We start from the raw sequence: 20,405 nt of genomic DNA on the forward strand, positions 1-20,405 counted from the left end.
CACCTGAGGATATTTTTTCCATTGATTTTTAGAGAAAGTGGGAGGGAGGGAGAGAGAGACACACACACGGGGATGGGTTGCCTCCCGCACATGCCCCGTCCAGGGCTGGGGATTGAACCTGCGACCCGGGTCCGTGCCCTTGACTGGAGTGGAACCTGCGACCCTTTGGTCCACCAGCCGCTGCTCTAAGCACTGAGCCTCACTGGGCAGGGCTGGTCCCCCTTTTTAGAGCAGAGGTGGAAAGGGAGGGTCGGCGGTGGCTTTCCTCCTCCGGGGCCAAGCAGAGCCCCCCCATAACCCGGCCTGGTCCTTCCTCTGTCCTCAGTACCAGCCCCTATGTCTGCATCTCCTCTTTTCAGGGAGAAACCAGCTCCTGAGGCTTCTCTGTATCTGTAATTCGTCGAAACAGGAGGGAAACCCCGAGTCCAAGCGGATTAGGTGAGAATTCAGCCCTTACCTAACGGCAGCATTCATTTAGGGGTTTTCGGATGGTCCTGATGAGAAACTATGTGTGAACAGCAAGTGGGGGTGGGGTCAGCAGACTTTCCAGGGCAGGGGACAGGGGCCTGGGCGCCTTGCCAGCCTCTGGGGCCCAGGCACATGCAGGGTTTCATCTGGGGGTTGCGTCTGTCTCTGGCCCAGGGGAGCAGGTCCAGAGAGGTGAGCTTGACACGAATGACGTCTGGGCAGACATAGGGTTCCCTTCAAGCAGCACAGACAAGTTGGGAGCAGGCCTGGCCGGGGGAGCTCAGGGGGTTAGAGCATCGTCAGGATACACCAAGGTTGAAGGATTGATCCCCGGTCGGGGCACATACAAGAATCAACCAATGATGCATAAATAAGTGGAATAATAAACCTCCCTCTCTCTCTATCTCAAATAAAAAACAAACAAAAAAGCAAATATAAGCTACCTGCTGGGGCTTTTGCACATTCCAAAAATCCTGAGATTTTTTCCCCCAAACTGAGAAACAGTGAATTCATTTCAGGAATTTCAGGAACAGGACATCATAAAAATATATAAATGCTGCAAACACACAGGAGTGTAACTCTAAATATACCTTTTGCCACAATATTAAAAAGCTGTGAGTCTAAGGCTTATCCGATGCTAGACATGAAATATATATACTAGGACGTGACACGTAGATTAGGGAAGATGCTCATTTGGAAGGCTTTCTGGTTCTAACATGGATCAACTGAAGACATGCATTTCTTCATTTTCTAATTCCTCGAAAGATGTATCACCAAGACAAAGTACACACACTGACGGTTAAAATCGTTCCATTAAAAACAATCAGGATCCCTCAATGCAATACACAGATGATGCAGACTATAGAACTGCACCCCTTCAGTCTATATGATTTTCCTTACCGACAGAACCCTAATAAATTCAATTAAAACAATTTAAAAGCCAGTCAGAATCGGCGTCACGTACTTGATAATTACCCCAATATCCCCTTTACCTGTTGGTGCTGGAATTCTAAGTTCGGTGATGCCAGCGAAGCTACTCCTCTCTGCATTAACAGCGTCGGGAAATTCACCCTACGTGGAGTTCAGACACGTAGTGAATTTACAGCCTTACTGATTACCAGTCATTCAGTGATTTTTTTGCCACAAAAAAAAGTAGGTAAACCAGGGATTACTTTCAGCTTGGTGAATTATGGACATTAATTCTTAACAATGACACTGTAGGGAGACTATTGACAAATGATGAATGAAATATCACCTGTAAGGGGATTGATGTTCTTTCGATGAATCATTTTGGAAATGTCCATGTTTTGGTAGGTTTTCTATCCGTTTAACTTTCATGCATACTATGGAAATCGTCTTCAGGAAAATCTAATTATTAAAAAGGTATTGAAGCAACAAGGTTGAAATACTTACCTTTTCCCTGTGATGAAACGGTGACCGGTCTCTCCTTCTAATATTTAGAAAGGTATGGTGAGTCCCGGGTCAGTGGCCCCGAGGGGTTAGTGAGACAGTAAGACATATATCACTGTATAGAAACTCAGCTTAGAAGAATATTTATGACCATTTCAATACTTGTGTTCTAATAGGAAAATCAGTGTTTCCCCCGAGAGATAGCAGCCTGCCTGCTGAATTCCCATTGGTTCCATGTCTCAAGTGGCATCGAGCAAAGTGGTTATAGTTCTGGGAGGCAGTAGAGGGCACCCCAGTCCCGCAGAACCCCAGTGTTGGACCAGGCTCAATACGAATTTAGTTTCCAGCGTCAAAGCCTAAGTAGCCCAACGTGGGGACCCCGGGCAATAGGCCGAGCACCTGCCCGAGATCACCCACCCTGTCCCCATTTGGATCCAGGGTTGGGTGGGGGGCAGGGAGGCTGTGTCCCTGTGGGTAGGTGTGCGGAGGTGGCTGTAACATGAAAAACAGTGAGGCCCACCCTCAGAGGCCAAGTGCGAGAACGAAGGAGCTCCTGACGTCTGTGTTTGTCAGGAAGATTCACCCTGAACCGCTCAGGAAGTGCTGGGAAGAGGCCGATGTAGGCTAAGAGGGTGTAAGAACAGCCCAGGGCCGGGCCCTGGTGCTGATTTAATCAGTGTTGACTTACCCGGTTCATGGAACAATAGGCCCTTTGTTCATCTGTATTCAAAGCAGATTCATAAATGCTTCCTCCAAACAGGAGCAGCAGGGCCTGGTTGTTAGGACTCGGAAGGGCCGCGTCTGCCTGGGAGAGGAGGGAGGGTCCTAAGGGAAGACTGAGACTCTGAAAAATAACTAGGACAGAAAATATCACTCATGAAAAAAGGAAGGAAGGAAGGGAGGGAGGGAGGGAGGGAGGAAGGAAGGAAGGAAGGAAGGAAGGAAGGAAGGAAGGAAGGAAGGAAGGACGGACGGACAGGGCCCACTGAGTAACAAACGCTCTGTATATTATTAGTCGATCATTTTTTTATATTTTTTCATCTTATTCAGATAGAGCCTTGCCCTGGCCAGTGTGGCTCAATGGACTGAGCGTTGGCCCCTGCCCTGCAAGGTTGCCAGCTCGATTCCCGGTCAGGGCACATCGCCAGGTTGTGGGTTCGATCCCCGGTTGGGATGCACGTGGGAGGCTTTCTCTGTCTCCCTCTCCCTCTCCCTTCCTCTCTCTCTCTAAAAAAATCAATAAACATATTCTCCAGTGAGGATAAATATTTTAACTTTTATCTTTACCTGGATCGAAGGTCAATAAAGGTAAAGACCGGATGGGTGTCCGTAAGCGCAACAGTGTGTTGACGGTAAATTGGGAGTTCGCTCAACAACAGCTCTGCTTCGTGAGCTCCAACGGGTCAACTCTGTGAAAAGCTGACGAAAATTCATCTTTGGCAATAAATGGGAGACACGGGAGGCTCGTGCAGCTCAAAGGAAGCTGGGTCGAAGCTGAGTCGTGATCACTCTCTAAATGCAAACCTGATGGCCCGTTACGTAAAGAAGCGACACCCCGAGACATCGGAAGGGATTTAGACTAGGGCTACACTTTAGGGTCACCGAGAATTGCTTACGGAAAACTGAGACTCAAACTACACATTTAACAATATTGATCTAGAAAGTAATAAAGTAAAATTTATCTTAGACTTTGGTATGTAAGGCCACAAACTTAGAGAGACCAAAGATAACTATCCCGGGTGCTGCTAAAAGAAACACACATTAAAAGGAAGGTATGTATAAGTTTTGAAATTAAGGGACAGGAAAAGAGAGGCCATAGAGACACTAAACAAAAGAAATGTCGTCCTATTAATTTAATATCAGGTAGAGCAGACTTTAAGGCAAAAAGCATTGCTAGAGATAAAGACAGATATCTCACAAATTGCTAACAATATATAACCTACAAATTTTTAGCGTCTTAAAAATTAGACTCACCCATATATAAATGGTCAGAACAAAAGCATGAAACAAAAAAATCTTCAACCATTGTGGGAGATTTTTCACTTCTTTCAGTAACGGATAAGAAAAACAACTGAAAAATCAGTAAACACACAGAAGGTTTAAATAATTCCATTTTTTATCTTATTATTTTTTAAAATATATCTTTATTGATTTCAGAGAGAGGGAAGGAGAGGGAGAGAGAGAGACAGAAACATCAATGATGAGAGAGTCACTGATCGAGCCCACAACCCGGGCCTGTGCCCTGACCGGGACTCGAACCCCTATCGCCTGGATCCTAGGTCGACGCTCAGCCGCTGAGCCACGCCCAGCCGGCCAATAATTCCATTTTTTAAACTGGTTCAATTTACACAGCCACACGTAAAACATCAGACGTTCTAGAGTAAGATGGATAAATACCCACATAAAGGGAGGGCTGCACCGTGTCCTGGACTCAAAGACTCACAGCATTAGTGTTCCACCAGCCTGATCAGGTAGAACCTTTGCAGACTCCCTAAGAACCTAGGAGGTTTTCCGAAAGCGAAATTTATAAGCCGGTTCTAAAATTTCTACGGAAATGCAAATGGTGAAAAATAGCCAAGATAACCTTTATTTTATTTTAATGTGTCAATTTTAGAGAGAAAGAGAGAGCTTAGTTTCTTGTTCCACTTAATTATCACCATCGGTTGCCTCCTGTATGTGCCCTGACGGGCTCTTGAACCCGCAACCTTGTTGTATCAGGACAACGCTCTAACCTGCTGAGCTACCTGGCCAGGGCCGGCCAAGGTGACCGCAAAGGCTTTTATCTACGAAATGCAAGCCCTGTGAGAAAGGAAAAAGGTTTTGGCCTAAGGACAGGAAAGCGCACGAACGGGAGGTGGCCAAGGGGCCCTGCAGGGCCCTGGAGAAAAGATGGTCTTTCAGGGACCGCTGCTGGTTCAATCCCACGTTCGTACAGAGAGAAACTTGCTTCCGACTTGGAGCCGTTTACTAAAACCGGTTCCAGGAAAGTCGGACATCGAAAGGCATAAAGTAAGAGACGTATGTGTTGAACTATCTTAAAATTTAGAACTTTCGTTTATCAAAAACCAAAGAGTAGGGATGGGGGCATAGGAATTAAAAACATACATACACACAAAAATTTTTCAAAAAGAAAAAAACACCCACAAAGAGTGGGAAAAAATATTCGCAGCCATTTTAGGCATCAAAGGCCTTATGTTAAAAGTATGTAAAGGATTCCTAAACATCAATGGGGAATATCAGCCATAGGTGCTTTACGATGGCTGGAACCCAGGTGAGCAGTGCAGACCTGAGGAGGCTCTGTCACTCGTCACCAGGGAACAGAGGCTGAACCACAGGGGGGACGGACTCTGTCCCCACGAGACTGACCGAGGCTAACAAGACTGGCCATTCCCAGCACTGAGGCGGGTGCGGAGCAGCTGGAACTCATATACCAATAGGAATGTAAATCTTTTTCTTAAATATACCTTTATTGATTTCAGAGAGAGGAAGGGAGGGGGAGAGAGAGAAACATCAATGATGAGAGTCATTGATCGGCTGCCTCCTGCTCGCTCCTTGCTGGGGATCGAACCCGCAACCCCGGGCCTGTGCCCTGAGCGGGGATCTCCTGGATCCTAGGTCGACGCTCAGCCTCTGAGCCAGGCCGGCTGGGCCAGGAATGTGAATGAACACAACCCCTTTGCAAAAAGGCTTGACGTTATTTCGTAAAATTGAACATCCAATGCTTTCAATCCCAGGTGCATCGTCAAAATAAAGGGTGCACGTGTGCCCCAAAGAATAGGTGAGGGAAGATTCCTAGCAGCATCCTTCATAAGGGACAAAGCGTGGGAGCAAATATTCGTTCTCAGTAGGCCGAGGAAATAAATCACGGCATATCCGAACTATCAGATACCGTTGTTGACCTAAATAAAGAGACAGAATGGAGGCAAGCTCAAAATTGTAAAATAAAAACCAAAAAAAATCAGGAAAAAACCACCACCAAAGCACCCAGGTTATTTGGGAATAGCGGAGGAATTGCAGCTGGGGACACACGGACTGTGTTATTCGTTATATAACAAATAACTCCCTGATTATTTTAATTTTTTAAATTTACTTTTTTTTTTAAATATATCTTTATTGATTTCAGAGAGAGGAAAGGAGAGGGGGAGAGAGAGATAGAAACATCAATGACGAGAGAGGCAGGGAGTCCGAAGTCACGGAGGTGGCCGAGGAGACCGGGTGCGCACCGTGGCTTGTCTGCATCTAGCAGACGGGGGCTGGGGCTGGGAAATTAATCCGAATTAAATAAAGAAAGCTGCATGTGTGCACACCTGAGTTTTTTTGTAAGACCCATACGTCCTACTTCTGTAATAGTAGATTCATTTTATAAGAAAAATGATAAAGATAGTTCATAAGAGGGTGGGGGGGTGACAAGGCAGGTGGAGCTGGTGTTGGACACGGGGACGATCGCTTTCCACTGACAAAGACAGGAGCAGGCGTGTGCTCCTCCAAAAAAGTGCCGTGAGACGGTCACGCGTGTTTGACCAGTCCCAGGCATTCTGTGGGTGATAAGCACTAGTTTGACTTTAAGCAAATATTTCCGGGCGAGACTGGCTGCCGCTTTCCCTGGGCCGCAAGGGTTACTCGCCCTCGAATTTCAGCAGCAGCCCCGCTCCCTCGTTGGGCTGAGAAGGGCTTTGCGAGGCGGAGAAATGGGATTTGCTGGCCATTTACTCCAAGGACATTTTTTCTTCGGAAGAAAAAGGTTTCTCGTCACTGAGGAGATTAAGGCCGTTTCGGGGCCTTAGGCAAAAACTATAAAACAAGGCTGGACAAAGAATCAGACCCTGTGTGACTGAGGTGGGCACCCAATGCAATATACAGACCATATATCATAGAAACGTGCCCTGGAAACCTATACGGGCCTATTCACCACTGTCACCCCAATAAATTGAATAAAATAGAGAACACTGAGAAAAGGCCACCTCTGCACCCTCGCTGGCCTTTGCTCACGGCTAACATACCCGTCTTAGGCTACATTTATTTTTATGATATAATTGTTATATAACAAATAACTCCCTGATTGTCTTAATTTTTTAAATTTACTTTTTTTCTTAAATATATCTTTATTTTTTTATTTTTTTTTACATTTTAAAAAAATATATATCTTTATTGATTTCAGAGAGAGGACAGAAGAGGGAGAGAGAGAGATGGAAACATCAATGATGAAAGAGTCATTGATCGAGCCCTCAACCCGGGCATGTGCCCTGACGGGGAATCGAACCCTGATCGCCTGGATCCCCGGTCAATGCTCAACCGCTGAGCCCCGCCCGGCCGGGCTAAATTTACATCTTGTTAATAAGGCAGGAGAGCCCCGACCGGACGGTCCAGTGGGTAGGCGTGTGGTCCCATGTACCAAAGGGTCGGCGGTTTGATTCCCGGCCAGGGCCCGGGCCCAGGCCGCAGGCTCCGTCCCCGGCTGGGGCACCGATGGGAGGCAGCTGATCGATGGTGCTTCTCTCACATCAACGTTTCCCTCTGACTCTCTCCCTCTCCCTTCCTTTCTCTCTCTAAAATCAATAAAAACCTACCCACCAGTGAGGGTTAAAAAAAAAGGAGATTTTTTAAAAATTTTCTGAAAGACATTTTCTTGTAATAAATTCCATTTTCCCGGCTTATCTATAATTTATAGTCACTTCAATATTCTGAAATGGTCTATGCATTTGGAAACCACTGAAGACTAAAAATACTCCCTCCCGATTCTAACGCTCAGGGCTGCGATGACGTTTTGATCTGCTGGCGCGGGCGGCACATGCGGGGCTTTGTGTGAAGATGCCGTTGATGATTTTATCACGATCATTTTCCTATGTCGTTAAAAATTATTCAAGTAGCTACGATGCCTGCTTAATCGTTTGAAGGCTGTTCCATGTTTTATTGAACAGCTTCTGTGCTGTTCAGCACTTGACTGTTTCCCGTATTTTACTAGCGAAAGTATTTAAATCAAAATAATTGCCACCCGGGCTGGTGTGGCTCAGTCGGTGGAGCATTGTCCTGAAAGGTCGCCGGTTCGATTCCCGGTCGGGGCACACGGCCGGGTTTTGGGTTTGGTCCCTGGTCGAGATGCGTACAGGGTGGGGGAGCAACCAATTGATGTTTCTCTCTCCCATCAACGTCTCTCTCTCTCCCTTCCTCTCTCTAAAATCAATTTTTAAAACCCTCAGGTGAAGATTAAAAGGATTTACCAGAGGCTTTTAGATCTTGCTCTTCTCCAAGCTGCTCATGTGCTCTTGCCTCTCCGAGATGTTTATTCCGCTTATTTTATTCTCTGGCTCTTTTCCAATAATTCCACTTCACGAGAAATACGTTGCCTCACTTCTCTCCTTAATCCCGGGTGTCGTTCTCTAAGGTCCACCGGTTTCTTCTGGGAGCTGATGTTCTGCGGAGGCGGCAGCTGGTGGGGCTGGCGGTCGGCGCTGGGGACGGGCCACAGGCCAGGCCTCCCGGGTTGTCTTCCTTCCGCACCAGTGATATACTTTGCCGTGGTCAGCTGTGGTTTTACGGCCTTGAACCATGGATTTTACCTCCATTGGTTTACTTCCATTGTTTTTATTTCAGACGACTCTTTCATCATGGGAAATGCAGTGTCTTGTACATGGTAATCAAATATAACTATTATTTTTATCATTGTTACCATTAATGAGGATGATTTCTTATTTATTTCTTTAAATATATCTTTATTGATTTTAGAGAAAGGAAGGGAGAGAGAGAGAGAGAAACGTCATTGATGAAAGTCATTGATCGGCTGCCTCCTGCACGGCCCCGACTGGGGTTCGAACCCGCAACCCGGGCCTGTGCCCTGACCGGGAATCGAATCGAGACCTCCTGGATCCTAGGTTGATGCTCAACAGCTGAGCCCCACGGGCGGTTGGGTTGACGGTGACTTTTTAAAAACACACCAGTCTCATTCTCACTATAGGAACTTGAGCTTTATATTGTGTCTGTTTCCTACAAACCTCATGGTTCACGTCTCCCATGATTCAGATTTCAGTGAAAATTTATTTCCTCCAAGAAGCCCTTTGGCCATCCTCTGTAACATAGCTCCTCTCCAGTCATTTTTGATCATATTACTTTATTTCTCTCACTGCCCATCCCACTCTTTGAAATGACCTTATTTTTTAATTGCCTTCTGTCTTCTCCACTACAACTGAAGCTGTAGCACCAGCAGAGCAGGAGCTAGATCTTCAGCGTATCGGATTCTAATGTGATGTGTGTTACCTTTTAAAGTACTGGAGCCTTTTCTTAAGTATTATTCCTTGAGCCCTGGCTGGGTAGAGCCCTCAGTGGTTAGAGCATTGGCCCCATACCCCAAGGTCGCAGGTTCAATCCCCGGTCAGGGCACATACAAGAATCAACCAATGATGCAGAAATAAGTGGAACAGCAAATCGATGTTTCTCTCTCTCGCTTCCTAAAAAAAAAAAAAAATCAATGAATAAAATATTTTTTAAAATAATAAATATTATTTCTTGAATTTCACAAAAGAACTAGTGGAGGTACTTCATCAAATAGAGACAGTGAAAACATGCTATTGAGCCCAGCCGGTGTGGCTCAGCGGTTGAGCGTTGACCTAGGATCCAGGAGATCTGGGTTCGATTCCTGGTCAGGGCACAGGTCCCGGTTGCAGGCTCCTCGATCCCCAGCAGGGGGCGTGCGGGAGGCAGCCGATCAATGACTCTCCTCATTGATGTTTCTCTCTCTCTCCCTCTCCCTTCCTCTCTCTGAAATAAAATATATATATTTTAAAAAAGAAAACATGCTATTGAAGGAATTTCAGCAATAAACTTATATCTTATCCTTTTTAAATTTTCTTTCAGGAATGCAGTCCAAGAACACAGAAAACCTTACACCATTTTCGAGACCAGGTGAGTCCGGGGTATCTGCCGTTGACCTACTAAAGGCGCCCACTTTTCGCCAGTGATACAGTTTTAATTGTCACTGTGACGTCAGCTGCGACTTACCTGGCTCTACGTGTTTTGTGCTTGAGACACCTACTAAAATCGTTGTAAAGCAGACATAGAAACTAAATCATAATAACACCTAGTATCACCTTAATTTATCTTATGCAATTTTGCTATAATTCAAATCGAACTTTCATCGAATTCTGATTCTAAAACTTAAGTGCATCCAAGTTAAAGAGAGTGTTTTAGGCCTGGAAGTGAATTTCACAACATCATGTTACGTATCTGAGGACGTTGCCCGGGAAGATTAAGCTTGCCTGGGATCGCACAGCTATTTAGCAGCAGACTTAGAAAAAATATATACATTACCTCCTTTCCTCCTCGTGCTTTTAGATTGCTTTTTTAAAATCGCCTTTTATCCCAGGGGAAAAAGTCCCTATTTAATCATTTTATGTGTATAAAAGCATGTTCTCCAGCTGATATTCTTTATGGGAAGAAACAGGTTCCAACAACAAAACTCTGCAGCCAATCTTTTGAAGACAGAGATTTAATGGAAACTAATTATCTGATAAGTTCTCGTTTATCTTTAAAAATTCAGCTACAAACGAACTTCGCAGTGAAAACTTCTCTAGATACCAACCACCCCCAACCTCTAAACTAAACCAGCAGCCCAGACAAGGCCCTTCCTTCTCTGTCCCTCTACTTGTTAATGGTTAAAGCGTTTCTAAGTGAAGGGATAATAATTCCCTCCCTCCCTCCCCTCTATTTCCACATATCCAGATTCTAAGAACTGTAATTTGAACTACAGTAGCTCAATATTTTTGGTAGAAGTAATGATTTATTACTAAACATCATTGTAGCCCATTATTCATTGTATACATATAATTTTATTTACTCATCCAAATAATTTCTTAGGACAAAGTCTTAAAAGCAGGATCATATGATGAGAGAGTACGCGCATTTAGAAACGTTTTCATTTATATATGTCTGTACAGAAATTTGCATAAGTCTTAGATAGAGAGCGTATGTACTTACAAGTAAACACGGCCATGTGACCATCAACCAGATCGGGAGTAGAACACTAGAGGTGCTCGGAAGCCACGGTCTCTCCCGTCTCCTTGTCGCCAAAGGTAACCGAGGGCGTGACTCGTATCAGCGTCTGTCTCAGGTTCAGTGCCCTAGAGCCAGGTCCCTTCCCAGGATGAGATTCTTTTGGAGCGATTTATTGAAGAAATGCTATATTGAAAAACTTGTGAGATTTTTAACAAGTAGACTATGAGAGGCAAAGAAAATACAAATAGAGTGTGTTTTTAGCTCTCTAGGCCCAACTGGATCCCATGGGCACCCTGTAATGTCAATGATAGAACAAAGGCCATCCACCTGGAAGCCAGTGCATATTCACTTGCATTGAAAGACTTTAGCAAAAGACTGTCCCTTGGGGAGGGACATAACTGCCCAAGCATCTCCAGGTCAGGCAGCAATGTTCTAAAAAATGTGCAGGCTCGAGGGATTAGCAGCCAACACTGTATCTGGTCCTAAAGGCTGTGCTGCCTCCCACGCTTTTCACCACAAAGATCGATTTTCTTCCTCCATAATGTTGGCACAGTCTAGTCCCAGCTTCCCAAGGACTCTCATTGGTCACAGTTTGGGGGACGCTGACCAGAAGAGGTGTCCTGCACATGCACAGTCCACCTGCTGTAGCTTTTCCAGAGGCCATGGTTTACCTGCATCACCTCCGCGCCCCACCCTCCCGTTCCGCTTCCTCAGCTGCCACCTCTCCTGGGCCAGTGGCTTGTCTGGTGGGATGACCAAGATCTCATCATGGAGCCCCTGATTTTCATGACCCTTTCAGGCCACTTTTTATGCCCATGCCCATGCCCATTGACAGTTGAAACTCAGCATGTGGATATCAAGAAATGCTCCAAATTGAAAAGCTTTCCTGGGACCAGGAACAAGACGGGGATGCCCACTCCCACCACTTTCATTCAACATGGCCTTAGAAGTCCTAGCCAGAGAAATTAGGCAAGAAAAAAAACATCAAAGGCATCCAGAATGGAAAGAAAGAGATAAAACAGTTCAATATTTGCAGGTGACATGATATTATATATAGAAAACCCTAAAGACTCCACAAAGAAACTCTTAGAACTAATAAACAAACTCAGTGAGGTTGCAAGATATAAAATCAGTTTATGAAAATCTGTTGTGTTTCTATCCACTAATAATGAGCTATCAGAAAGAGAAATTAAGAAAAAAAATACCATTTACAATTCCAGCAAAAATAATAATATACTTAGGAATAAATTTAACCAACGAGGTAAAAGACCTGTACACTGAAAACTGTAGGACATTCATGAAAGAAACTGAAGAGGGCACAAAGAAATGGAAAGATGCACCACGCTCATGGATTGAAAGAATTAATATTAGTCAATTTTTCATATTACCCAAAGCGATCTACAGATTCAGTAAAATGCCTATCAAGATTCCAATGGAGTTTTTCACAAAAATAGAACCAACAACCCTAAAATTTATATGGAACCACAAAAGACCCTGAAGAGCCAAAGAAATCTTGAGAAAGACAAGCAAAGTTGGAGGTATCATGCTACCTGATATCAAACTATACTACAAGGCTATCGTAATCAAAGCCGTATGGTATTGGCGGAAAAAGGCACAGATCAATGGAACAGAATAGAGAGCCCGGAAACACACCCACGTATATGTGGTCAATTATTTACAACAAAGAAGCCGAGAATATACAATGGGTTACAGAACATCTCTTCTATAAATGGTGCTGGGAAAGGTGGGCCACTATCTTACACCAAATACAAAAATTCACTCAAAATAGGTTAAGAATTTGAACGTAAGACTTGAAACCATAAAACTCTTAGAAGAAAACATAGGCTGTATTAAACCAAAATGATTCTGCACAGCCAAGGAAATCATCAACAACATAGGAAGGCATCCTAATGAACAGAAAAAAAATATTTGCAAATCATATAGAGTTAACATCCAAATCAGCAAGGATTAATATTCATAATATGTAAAGAACTCATACAACTCAATAGCAAAAAACAAATGGTCCAATTAAAAAATGGCCAGAAGATCTGATGATATTTTTCCAAAGATGTACAAATGGCTAACAGGTTCATGGAAAGGTGCTCAACATCACTAATCATCAGGGAAACGCAAATGAAACCCTCGAACCTGCTAGAAACACTTTTATCCAAGACGAGATGTGACAAGCATTGGAGAGGAGGGAACCCTGGGGCGCTGTTGAGGGGAATGTAAATTGGTGCAGCCACTAATGGAAGGTCCCTCAAAAAATTAAAAATAGAATTTACCGTATGACCCAGCAGCCACACTTGTGGGTATTTCTTCAAATAAACCCCAAAAAACTAAGTCAAGAAGAAATCTGCCCCGCAGTGTTCACTGCGGCGTTATTTACGACAGCGAAGATACAGAAACGACTAAGCGGCCACCGCGGGGTGAGTGGTCTAGATCCGTATATAGCAGAATGTTATTCAGCTGTGAGAAAGAAAGAAATATTACCATTTACGACACGTGGGGGAACCGAGAGGGCATTATGCTAAGTGAAAGAGAAAGGCAATCATGTAGGATCTCACTTATCCCTTTGCGGCCGTATTAAATTTGGACATGGGTGTCATACTGGTCGGAATTAATTTCCATTGAAAGAGCAGTGATACATAACATGCAAGATTATGAAGGATAAACAAGAGAAATTATGAACTGATACATGAATGAATAGAGTTAAGATTCGTACGGTTCCTGGCTGTGGTGGCTGAGAGCAGACATAAGACCGGAATGGTAAAAAAGCTTTGGTGGCTGAGAGTAGACAAACGACCGCAAAGGGTTATATGTGGGATCTTAAAAAAAAAAAAAAGTGAGCTCGTAGAAACAGAGAACAGACAGATGGGTGGTTGCTAGAGGTCGGGGAGAGGGTGCAGAATGGGTGTATGGGGTCAAAAGGTACAAATCCCGGTGCTTCTCTTTTACCCGGGATCTTGATCTCTCAGGCCCTGACTGCTGGGTAGCCTGGAACCTCATTTGTATCTCAGTCGCCCTGAAGTGAGATGTCGGAAAGCTCTTTCCAGTTTTGTGTTGTTTCCCAGCCTCTGCCCCCCCCACAGCTCCTGCAGCATCCACTGGGCTGCCTTAGAGCAGGCCCTGGGTCCTGGCCGCCGTGGCTCAGTTGGCTGGAGCGTTGGCCGTGGGTTAGATCCGTGGTCAGGGCGCACATCTAGGCTGCAGGTTCCATCCCTGGTCTGGAGGCAGCTAATCGATGTGTTTTTTGTCTTTTTTTCTCTCTCTTCCAATTCCTGGTCAGGTCACATATGGGAGGCAGCCAGTCAGTGTTTCTCTTGCACATCAATTTTTCTCTCTCTCTAAAATCAATAGACATATCCTCGGGTGAGGATTTTTTTTAAATAAAAAAGCAGCTCCTGCCCGGCCAGGCGTGGCTCAGCGGTTGAGCGTCAACCTAGAATCCAGGACATTGGGGTTCGATTCCCGGTCAGGGCACATGCCCAGGTTGTGGACTCGATCAATGACTTATCATTGATGTTTCTTTCTCTCTCCCTCCCTCTCCTTTCCTCTCTCTGAAATCAAAGATATATTTAAAAAAAAAAAAAAAAAGCAGCTCCTGGGTTAAGTACTAGAGTGAAATTCATTTACTTTGGAATGCAGGGGGCACTGGTGGAGGCGTGAGGAAGTGATACCCAGGAGTGTAATTGTCTAATGAAAGTGAAGTCATTAAGCCAGTTACCACCGTAGAGAACCGGGGCTGAATCCTTCAGGGAAAATCTGGAAAACGTACATCAGGTTGATCGTACCCAGCAGCTGAGGGGGGTCGGGGCTGTTTTTATACCGGCTGCCTTGGGAGCGGGGCAGTGTCGGTCACACGCAGGCCTCCCGTGACAGGGCACAGCCTGCCACCCCTTAGAGCAGCGTCGTGAGGGTCCAGACGGAAGCAGGTCGTCAGGCGTGGAGATGATGCCCACCGGCCATGGGGTCCGACCTGCTGGGGTAACAACGGGCGGGTGGATGGGGCGGGCCAGGCACCGTGCACGAGGCCCCGGCCGCCTCAGTGCACTTGGGTGTGTTCTAGCATTTTGGCCCCTCAAGTCCGGGCTGCCTTAATAGTTCTTTCACCTCCCGACACGTATCTACCTAGATAAATAGACAGAGATAGAGATGGGATAGATATACACAGATATATGGAGATACAGACATAGATGTATAGAAATATAGAAATATAGACAGGTAGGTGGATGCACGTATATGCTCCAGTTTTATCGGTTTTTCTGCGCATTGTAAGTAACAGGGCTGGTCTCCCGAAGGCTAGGCAGTCACAGCTGACCCTGGAAAGCTGGGCCACGATCATTCAGACCCTTAAAGGTATTTACTGAACGATTTAGGCGTCTGGGCACTAAAACATCTCCTGATTGACTTGGAAGGTGGATCCCTCTTACCCAATTTGTACCAGTTCGTCTGATACCTTTAGAGACCGGTGAGCGATTTTCCGCAAACCTGGGCCGGGGAGAACCTGCTCCCGTATTCACCGGGCGCACTGACGTCGGCTCTTCGCAGTTACAGGGCCCGGTTCTGCCTCGGCTGGTTCTTTCTCCGAGGTGACTGCGCGTCAGACGAAAGAAACAGAGTGAAACCCTTCTGCGGCCCCAGCCGCTGCTGGAGTCCTTTGGGGACAAAATGGAAAATTCCTCAGGATCTGTTTTTCTTTAATTTTTTTATTTATTGATTTTATTTATTTATTTTTTTTAATATATCTTTACTGATTTCAGAGAGAGGAAAGGAGAGGGAGAGAGAGAGAGAGAAACCTCAATGATGAGAGTCATTGATCGGCTGCAGCCCGCAACCTGGGCCTGTCCCCTGACCAGGAATCGAACCCTGATCCTAGGTCAATGCTCAACTGCTGAGCCACGCCCGGCCGGGCTATTTATTGATTTTAGAGAGAGAAAGGAGTAGGGGGAGAGAGAGAAACATGACGTGTTGTTCCACGTATCCAGGCATCTTTGGTGGATTCTTGCATGGGCCCCGACTAGGGATTGAACCCGCAACCTTGGCGTAGCAGGAGATACTCTAACCACTAAGCCCTTGCCAGGGGCCTGTATTGTCTGTACTTGCAGAAGTTTAACTGCCCCGGGCTCCATCTCAGGCCAGGGCTGTTGCAGGGCCCTGGCCCCTGACTGCGAGGGCTCAGCGCCCCTCTCCTCGGCTGCTCTTGTCAATTCTCAGGCTCCCTGAGGCATTTCTTGTTGTTGCTGACATTTACCCCCGAGTGACCGGCGGCCTTGCCCATCTCCATCCCCCCCTCTCCCCTGTTCTCCGGAAAGGTGGCTCCCCACCCGGCACGATGCCATCAGCACCGCGAGTGCCCAGAGATGGTCTGCCCATCGGGGACTCCAAACGGAGAGCCAAGGGCCTGGTGTGCCGACCACCGGCCGTCACGACAAATTCGGGGAACATGCGCAGAGCAAGGCTTTGGGTAGACCAGTTGTCGCCCCGCATTCCTCGTCACACGTACTCACAGTAGAAATAATTCAACACGGCTCTTACACGCAGTATGTTCTTTACGAAATACATCAACGCAGGGGAGATTTCTTCGATGTGGGGGGGGGGGGGAAATTAAACAATCAAAAGCAAGCGTCTGACTCCCTCCCCTCACTGGCGCATCTTGCTGACTTTTCTTACAAACCATTGATAGAAACAAGAAGAAAGCCTGGGCCCCGGCTGGTGTGGCTCAGTGGGTTGGGCATTGTCCGTGTGCGTGGAGAGGTCGCCGGTTAGATTCTGGGTCAGGGCACAGGCCCCGGTTGCGGGCTCGATCCCCATCAGGGGCGTGCAGGAGGCAGCCGGGCCGTGTTTCTCTCTCTCCCTCTCCCTTCCTCTCTCTCTAAAGTCAATATAAAAGCCTGGGACCCTGAAACCCAACGGCACTGGCACCAGAGGAGTGGCACTGAGAGAGCAGGCCAAGGTCAGTCCTTGGGCAGAGGGACCGGAGCGCGCCATGAGCCGCAGGCCGCGATCGCTGAGTTAGCTTCCCCCAGGACAGAACCCAGTTCCAGGGGAGATTAAATCAGCCCCGTAAGCAAAAATGGTTAATGAGCTGCTCTGAACCGAAGTGGAATATTTGGAGAATTAGTTTCCAGTGAGCAAATGCAAATAAATCCTGAGCTTGGATGCGGTAGTTTCTCCGCCTTTGAAAACCCTCGCGCTCGGTGCCATCTCTCCGTGGCTCTGCGGATAGATTTGCCTGCTGTCCCACCCCACACAACATAAGGGCGAATGTGCCATCGGGATGCAATTCGATCTAATTTTACTTAGAGCAGAAATGAAGTCTAATATGACTCTGGATTGCAGGGTCTGCATTAGAGGAGTCGAAATCTGATATTGGCTTTTGCGGACGGCGGTTATAAATGCCAGCTCGGGTTGGCAGGGGGCGTTTGTATCTCGGCTTCTGTACGGGGCTCCTCCCGGCGTCCACGTTCCGCAGCCACGGGGGCAACGCGACCGAGGCCGTGGAGGGGCTGCCAACACCTGGGCTGCCCCTGACCACGGCAGACCCCCCGAGCCGGGCCCAGGCGTTTGTCGAGGTCCCTGGGATACCCTGGAGGGGAGAGCGCCCAGAGGCACCCGGCCACCTGACTCCCATTGCAGGACGCGGGCTCGCCCACCTCTGCTGTGGATGCCCGTCTGTCCATGCCACACCCCTGGCAGGCCGGCGTCACCCACATCCTCGAACAAGGGCGCTGGGGCACTGACGGAGCAGCCTTGGTCCGGCCCTGGCTCGGGGGGTGTCTGAGAAACCCCGGCAACCGGGTCCCAGTGCGAGTCTGCTCCCACCGTGACGGGGGCACGTTACCCCGGGGCCCTGTGCTCCCCTCACGTGGGCGTCGGCGGGCGCGTGTTGTCTAGATGCTGATTTGTGACCCGTGTCATTTTCCGACCCGGCCTTTCCCAACTGTAAATTTTGCACCAAAAAGTGTTTCGTGACGTTGGACGTTTGAGAGCATTAGGGGAGCTAGTCCCGAACGGAAGGCGTCCGGGGTCCCACAGTCAGGTGCCTCTGCGTCACCTGGTCGGGTTCATCTCAGGTGCGTGGGAACAATGGGGAGGTGTTTCCCGCGCCCCGGCAGCCGCCGGTCTGCACATTCCCCCCGGGGGCTTTTCTAGGCTCAGAGCCCCATCCCCGAGAGGGGAAAAGCGAGCGAGGGGGGCCCTGGAGGGAGTTTCCGGACCTTGGTGCAGGGAAAGGTCGCCCGGAGCGAGTCTGGACACCTTGCCGACTTGGGGAGCAGGGGTCAGCTCTGAGGGGCTGAGGTGACCAGGGCTTTGAGACAAGAGCCTGCAGGCAGGTGCCACCGAGAAAGAGCCTCAGGGATGCAGATAAGGGGACATTTGAGCCTTTGCTCGAGCGTCTTGGACCAGACTGCAAGTCCTGAAAGTGAATTAACAAGAATACGAGGGTACGAAACGTGTATTATAAGTCAGAGAGGGGCCCTGGGCGCCCTGGCTCCGTGGGTGGGGCATCGTCTGTGCCCTCAGAGCGCCCACGTTCGACTCCAGGTCAGGACAGGCCCGGGTTGCAGGCGCCATCCCCAGTCGGGTGCGTGCAGAAGGCAGCCCATCAGTGTTTCTCTCTCTCTTTCCCTCTCCCTCTAAAAATAAATTTTTTTAAATCAATAAAAACATATTTTTAAAAATCAGAGAGGGATCCCTGCCCGGCCGGGCGTGGCTCAGCAGTTGAGCGTCGACCTAGGATCCAGGCGATCGGGGTTCGAGTCCCGGTCAGGGCACAGGCCCGGGTTGCGGGCTCGATCAATGACTCTCTCATCATTGATGTTTCTATCTCTCTCTCTCCCTCTCCCCTCCTCTCTCTGAAATCAATAAAGATATATTAAAAAATAAATAAAAATAAATAAAAATAAAAATCAGAGAGGAAACTTGGACCTGTTAACACAAGACGCTCGGACAAATGGGGATACATTTGGGAAATAATAAAGGTCTATCTCTATCTCACACCTTACACAAAGCTAGTAGCAGATGGACTACAGACATAAAATGAGGGGAAATTTTGAGTTAAATCTTAAGTAAAACAAAACATCAGAAAATACCTGTTTAAAAAACATTTTTTGAGAAGAATTCTTCATTTACATGTTGGAAGACAGTCTGATTATTTTATTTTTTTCTCCATTAGAGATGTGTTTGTTAAATGACATCATTAACAGCTATCACACTGGTTTAATAAATAGGCTACCTGGGAGGAGAAATTTTAATTGGGTTAAAAATCTACCACGGTCGGAATATTTTTCAATTCATGATAGTATTTCCTGGTAGGAGCACGTGTACTAGTCACTGGAGGAAGGCAGAATATCAAATATGTATGTTCTACTCCTGCCTTTTTTTAAAAATCCTCACCTGAGGATATTTTTTCATTGCTTTTCAGAGGGAGTGGAAGGGGAGAGATTGATCGGTTGCCTCCCGCAGGTGCCCCAACTGGGGACAGGGATCGAGCCTGCAACAGAGGTTCGTGCCCTTGGCCAGAAATCGAACCCGGGACCCTTCAGTCTGTGGGCTGACTCTCTAACCACTGAGCCAAACTGGCCAGGGCTCCTCCTACCATTTAATATCCGTTTTCTTGATCTGCCTCTGCTCCCAAAATCATTGTTGCCTTCTAAGAACTGGACCAATTATTTAAAACAAATCGATAGTATTGGCTGTGGTTAAATTAGAATTTAATAACTCACCGGCAGCATCTCAGGAAAGCTGTTGTTAATGATTTCCAACTGTAAACTACAATAAGGAATTAACTTACTTTCAATTTAACTTTATTTTTATTTATTTATTTATTTTTAAATATATCTTTATTGATTTCAGAGAGAGGAAAGGAGAGGGAGAGAGAGAGAGAAACATCAATGATGAGAGAGTCATTGATCGGCTGCAGCCCCAACCGGGAATCGAACCCCGATCGCCTGGATCCCAGGTCGATGCTCAGCCGCTGAGCCAGGCCCAGCCGGGCTCAATTTAAATTTATTTTTATTTTATTTTTTATTATTATTATTTTTTATATATCCTTATTGATTTCAGAGAGAGGAAAGGAGAGGGAGAGAGAGAGAGAGAAACGTCAATGATGAGAGAGTCATTGATCCGCTGCAGCCCGCAACCTGGGCATGTGCCCTGACCGGGAATCGAACCCCGATCTCCTGGATCACATGTGGATGCTCAACCGCTGAGCCACACCGGCCGAGCAATAGTGTCCAGTGTTGCTTTTATTTTTTATTTATTTATTTTTTTAAATATATCTTTATTGATTTCAGAGAGAGGAAAGGAGAGGGAGAGAGAGAGAAACATCAATGATGAGAGAGTCATTGATCGAGCCTGCAACCTGGGCATGTGCCCTGACTGAGAATCAAACCAGTGACCTCTTGGTTCATGGGTCAGCACTCAACCACTGAGCCACACTGGCTGGGCCAAACTAAAGATTTTAAATGAAAGCTATGAAAATTGGCCGCTAGCTGGCGTGCGCTAGAAGAATGTCCTAGGAAGTCCTTTGGCCAAAA

At 46.8% G+C, this 20,405-nt stretch overlaps 1 protein-coding gene across 1 annotated transcript in view; it reads left to right on the forward strand.

The window, feature by feature from the left end:
* The window catches only part of GABRB3 (gamma-aminobutyric acid type A receptor subunit beta3), a 185,065-nt gene that overhangs the window by 50,934 nt on the left and 113,726 nt on the right, over positions 1 to 20,405 (forward strand). The window contains exon 2 of the mRNA XM_087829198.1: positions 9,727 to 9,774. Within this exon, the coding sequence (XP_087685324.1) occupies positions 9,727 to 9,774 (48 nt within the window). The remainder of the gene's footprint in view (positions 1 to 9,726; positions 9,775 to 20,405) is intronic.

Source organism: Miniopterus natalensis, chromosome 22, assembly GCF_054644295.1.
Source record: "Miniopterus natalensis isolate mMinNat1 chromosome 22, mMinNat1.hap1, whole genome shotgun sequence".
In the NCBI taxonomy this organism is placed as follows: Eukaryota; Metazoa; Chordata; class Mammalia; order Chiroptera; family Miniopteridae; genus Miniopterus; species Miniopterus natalensis.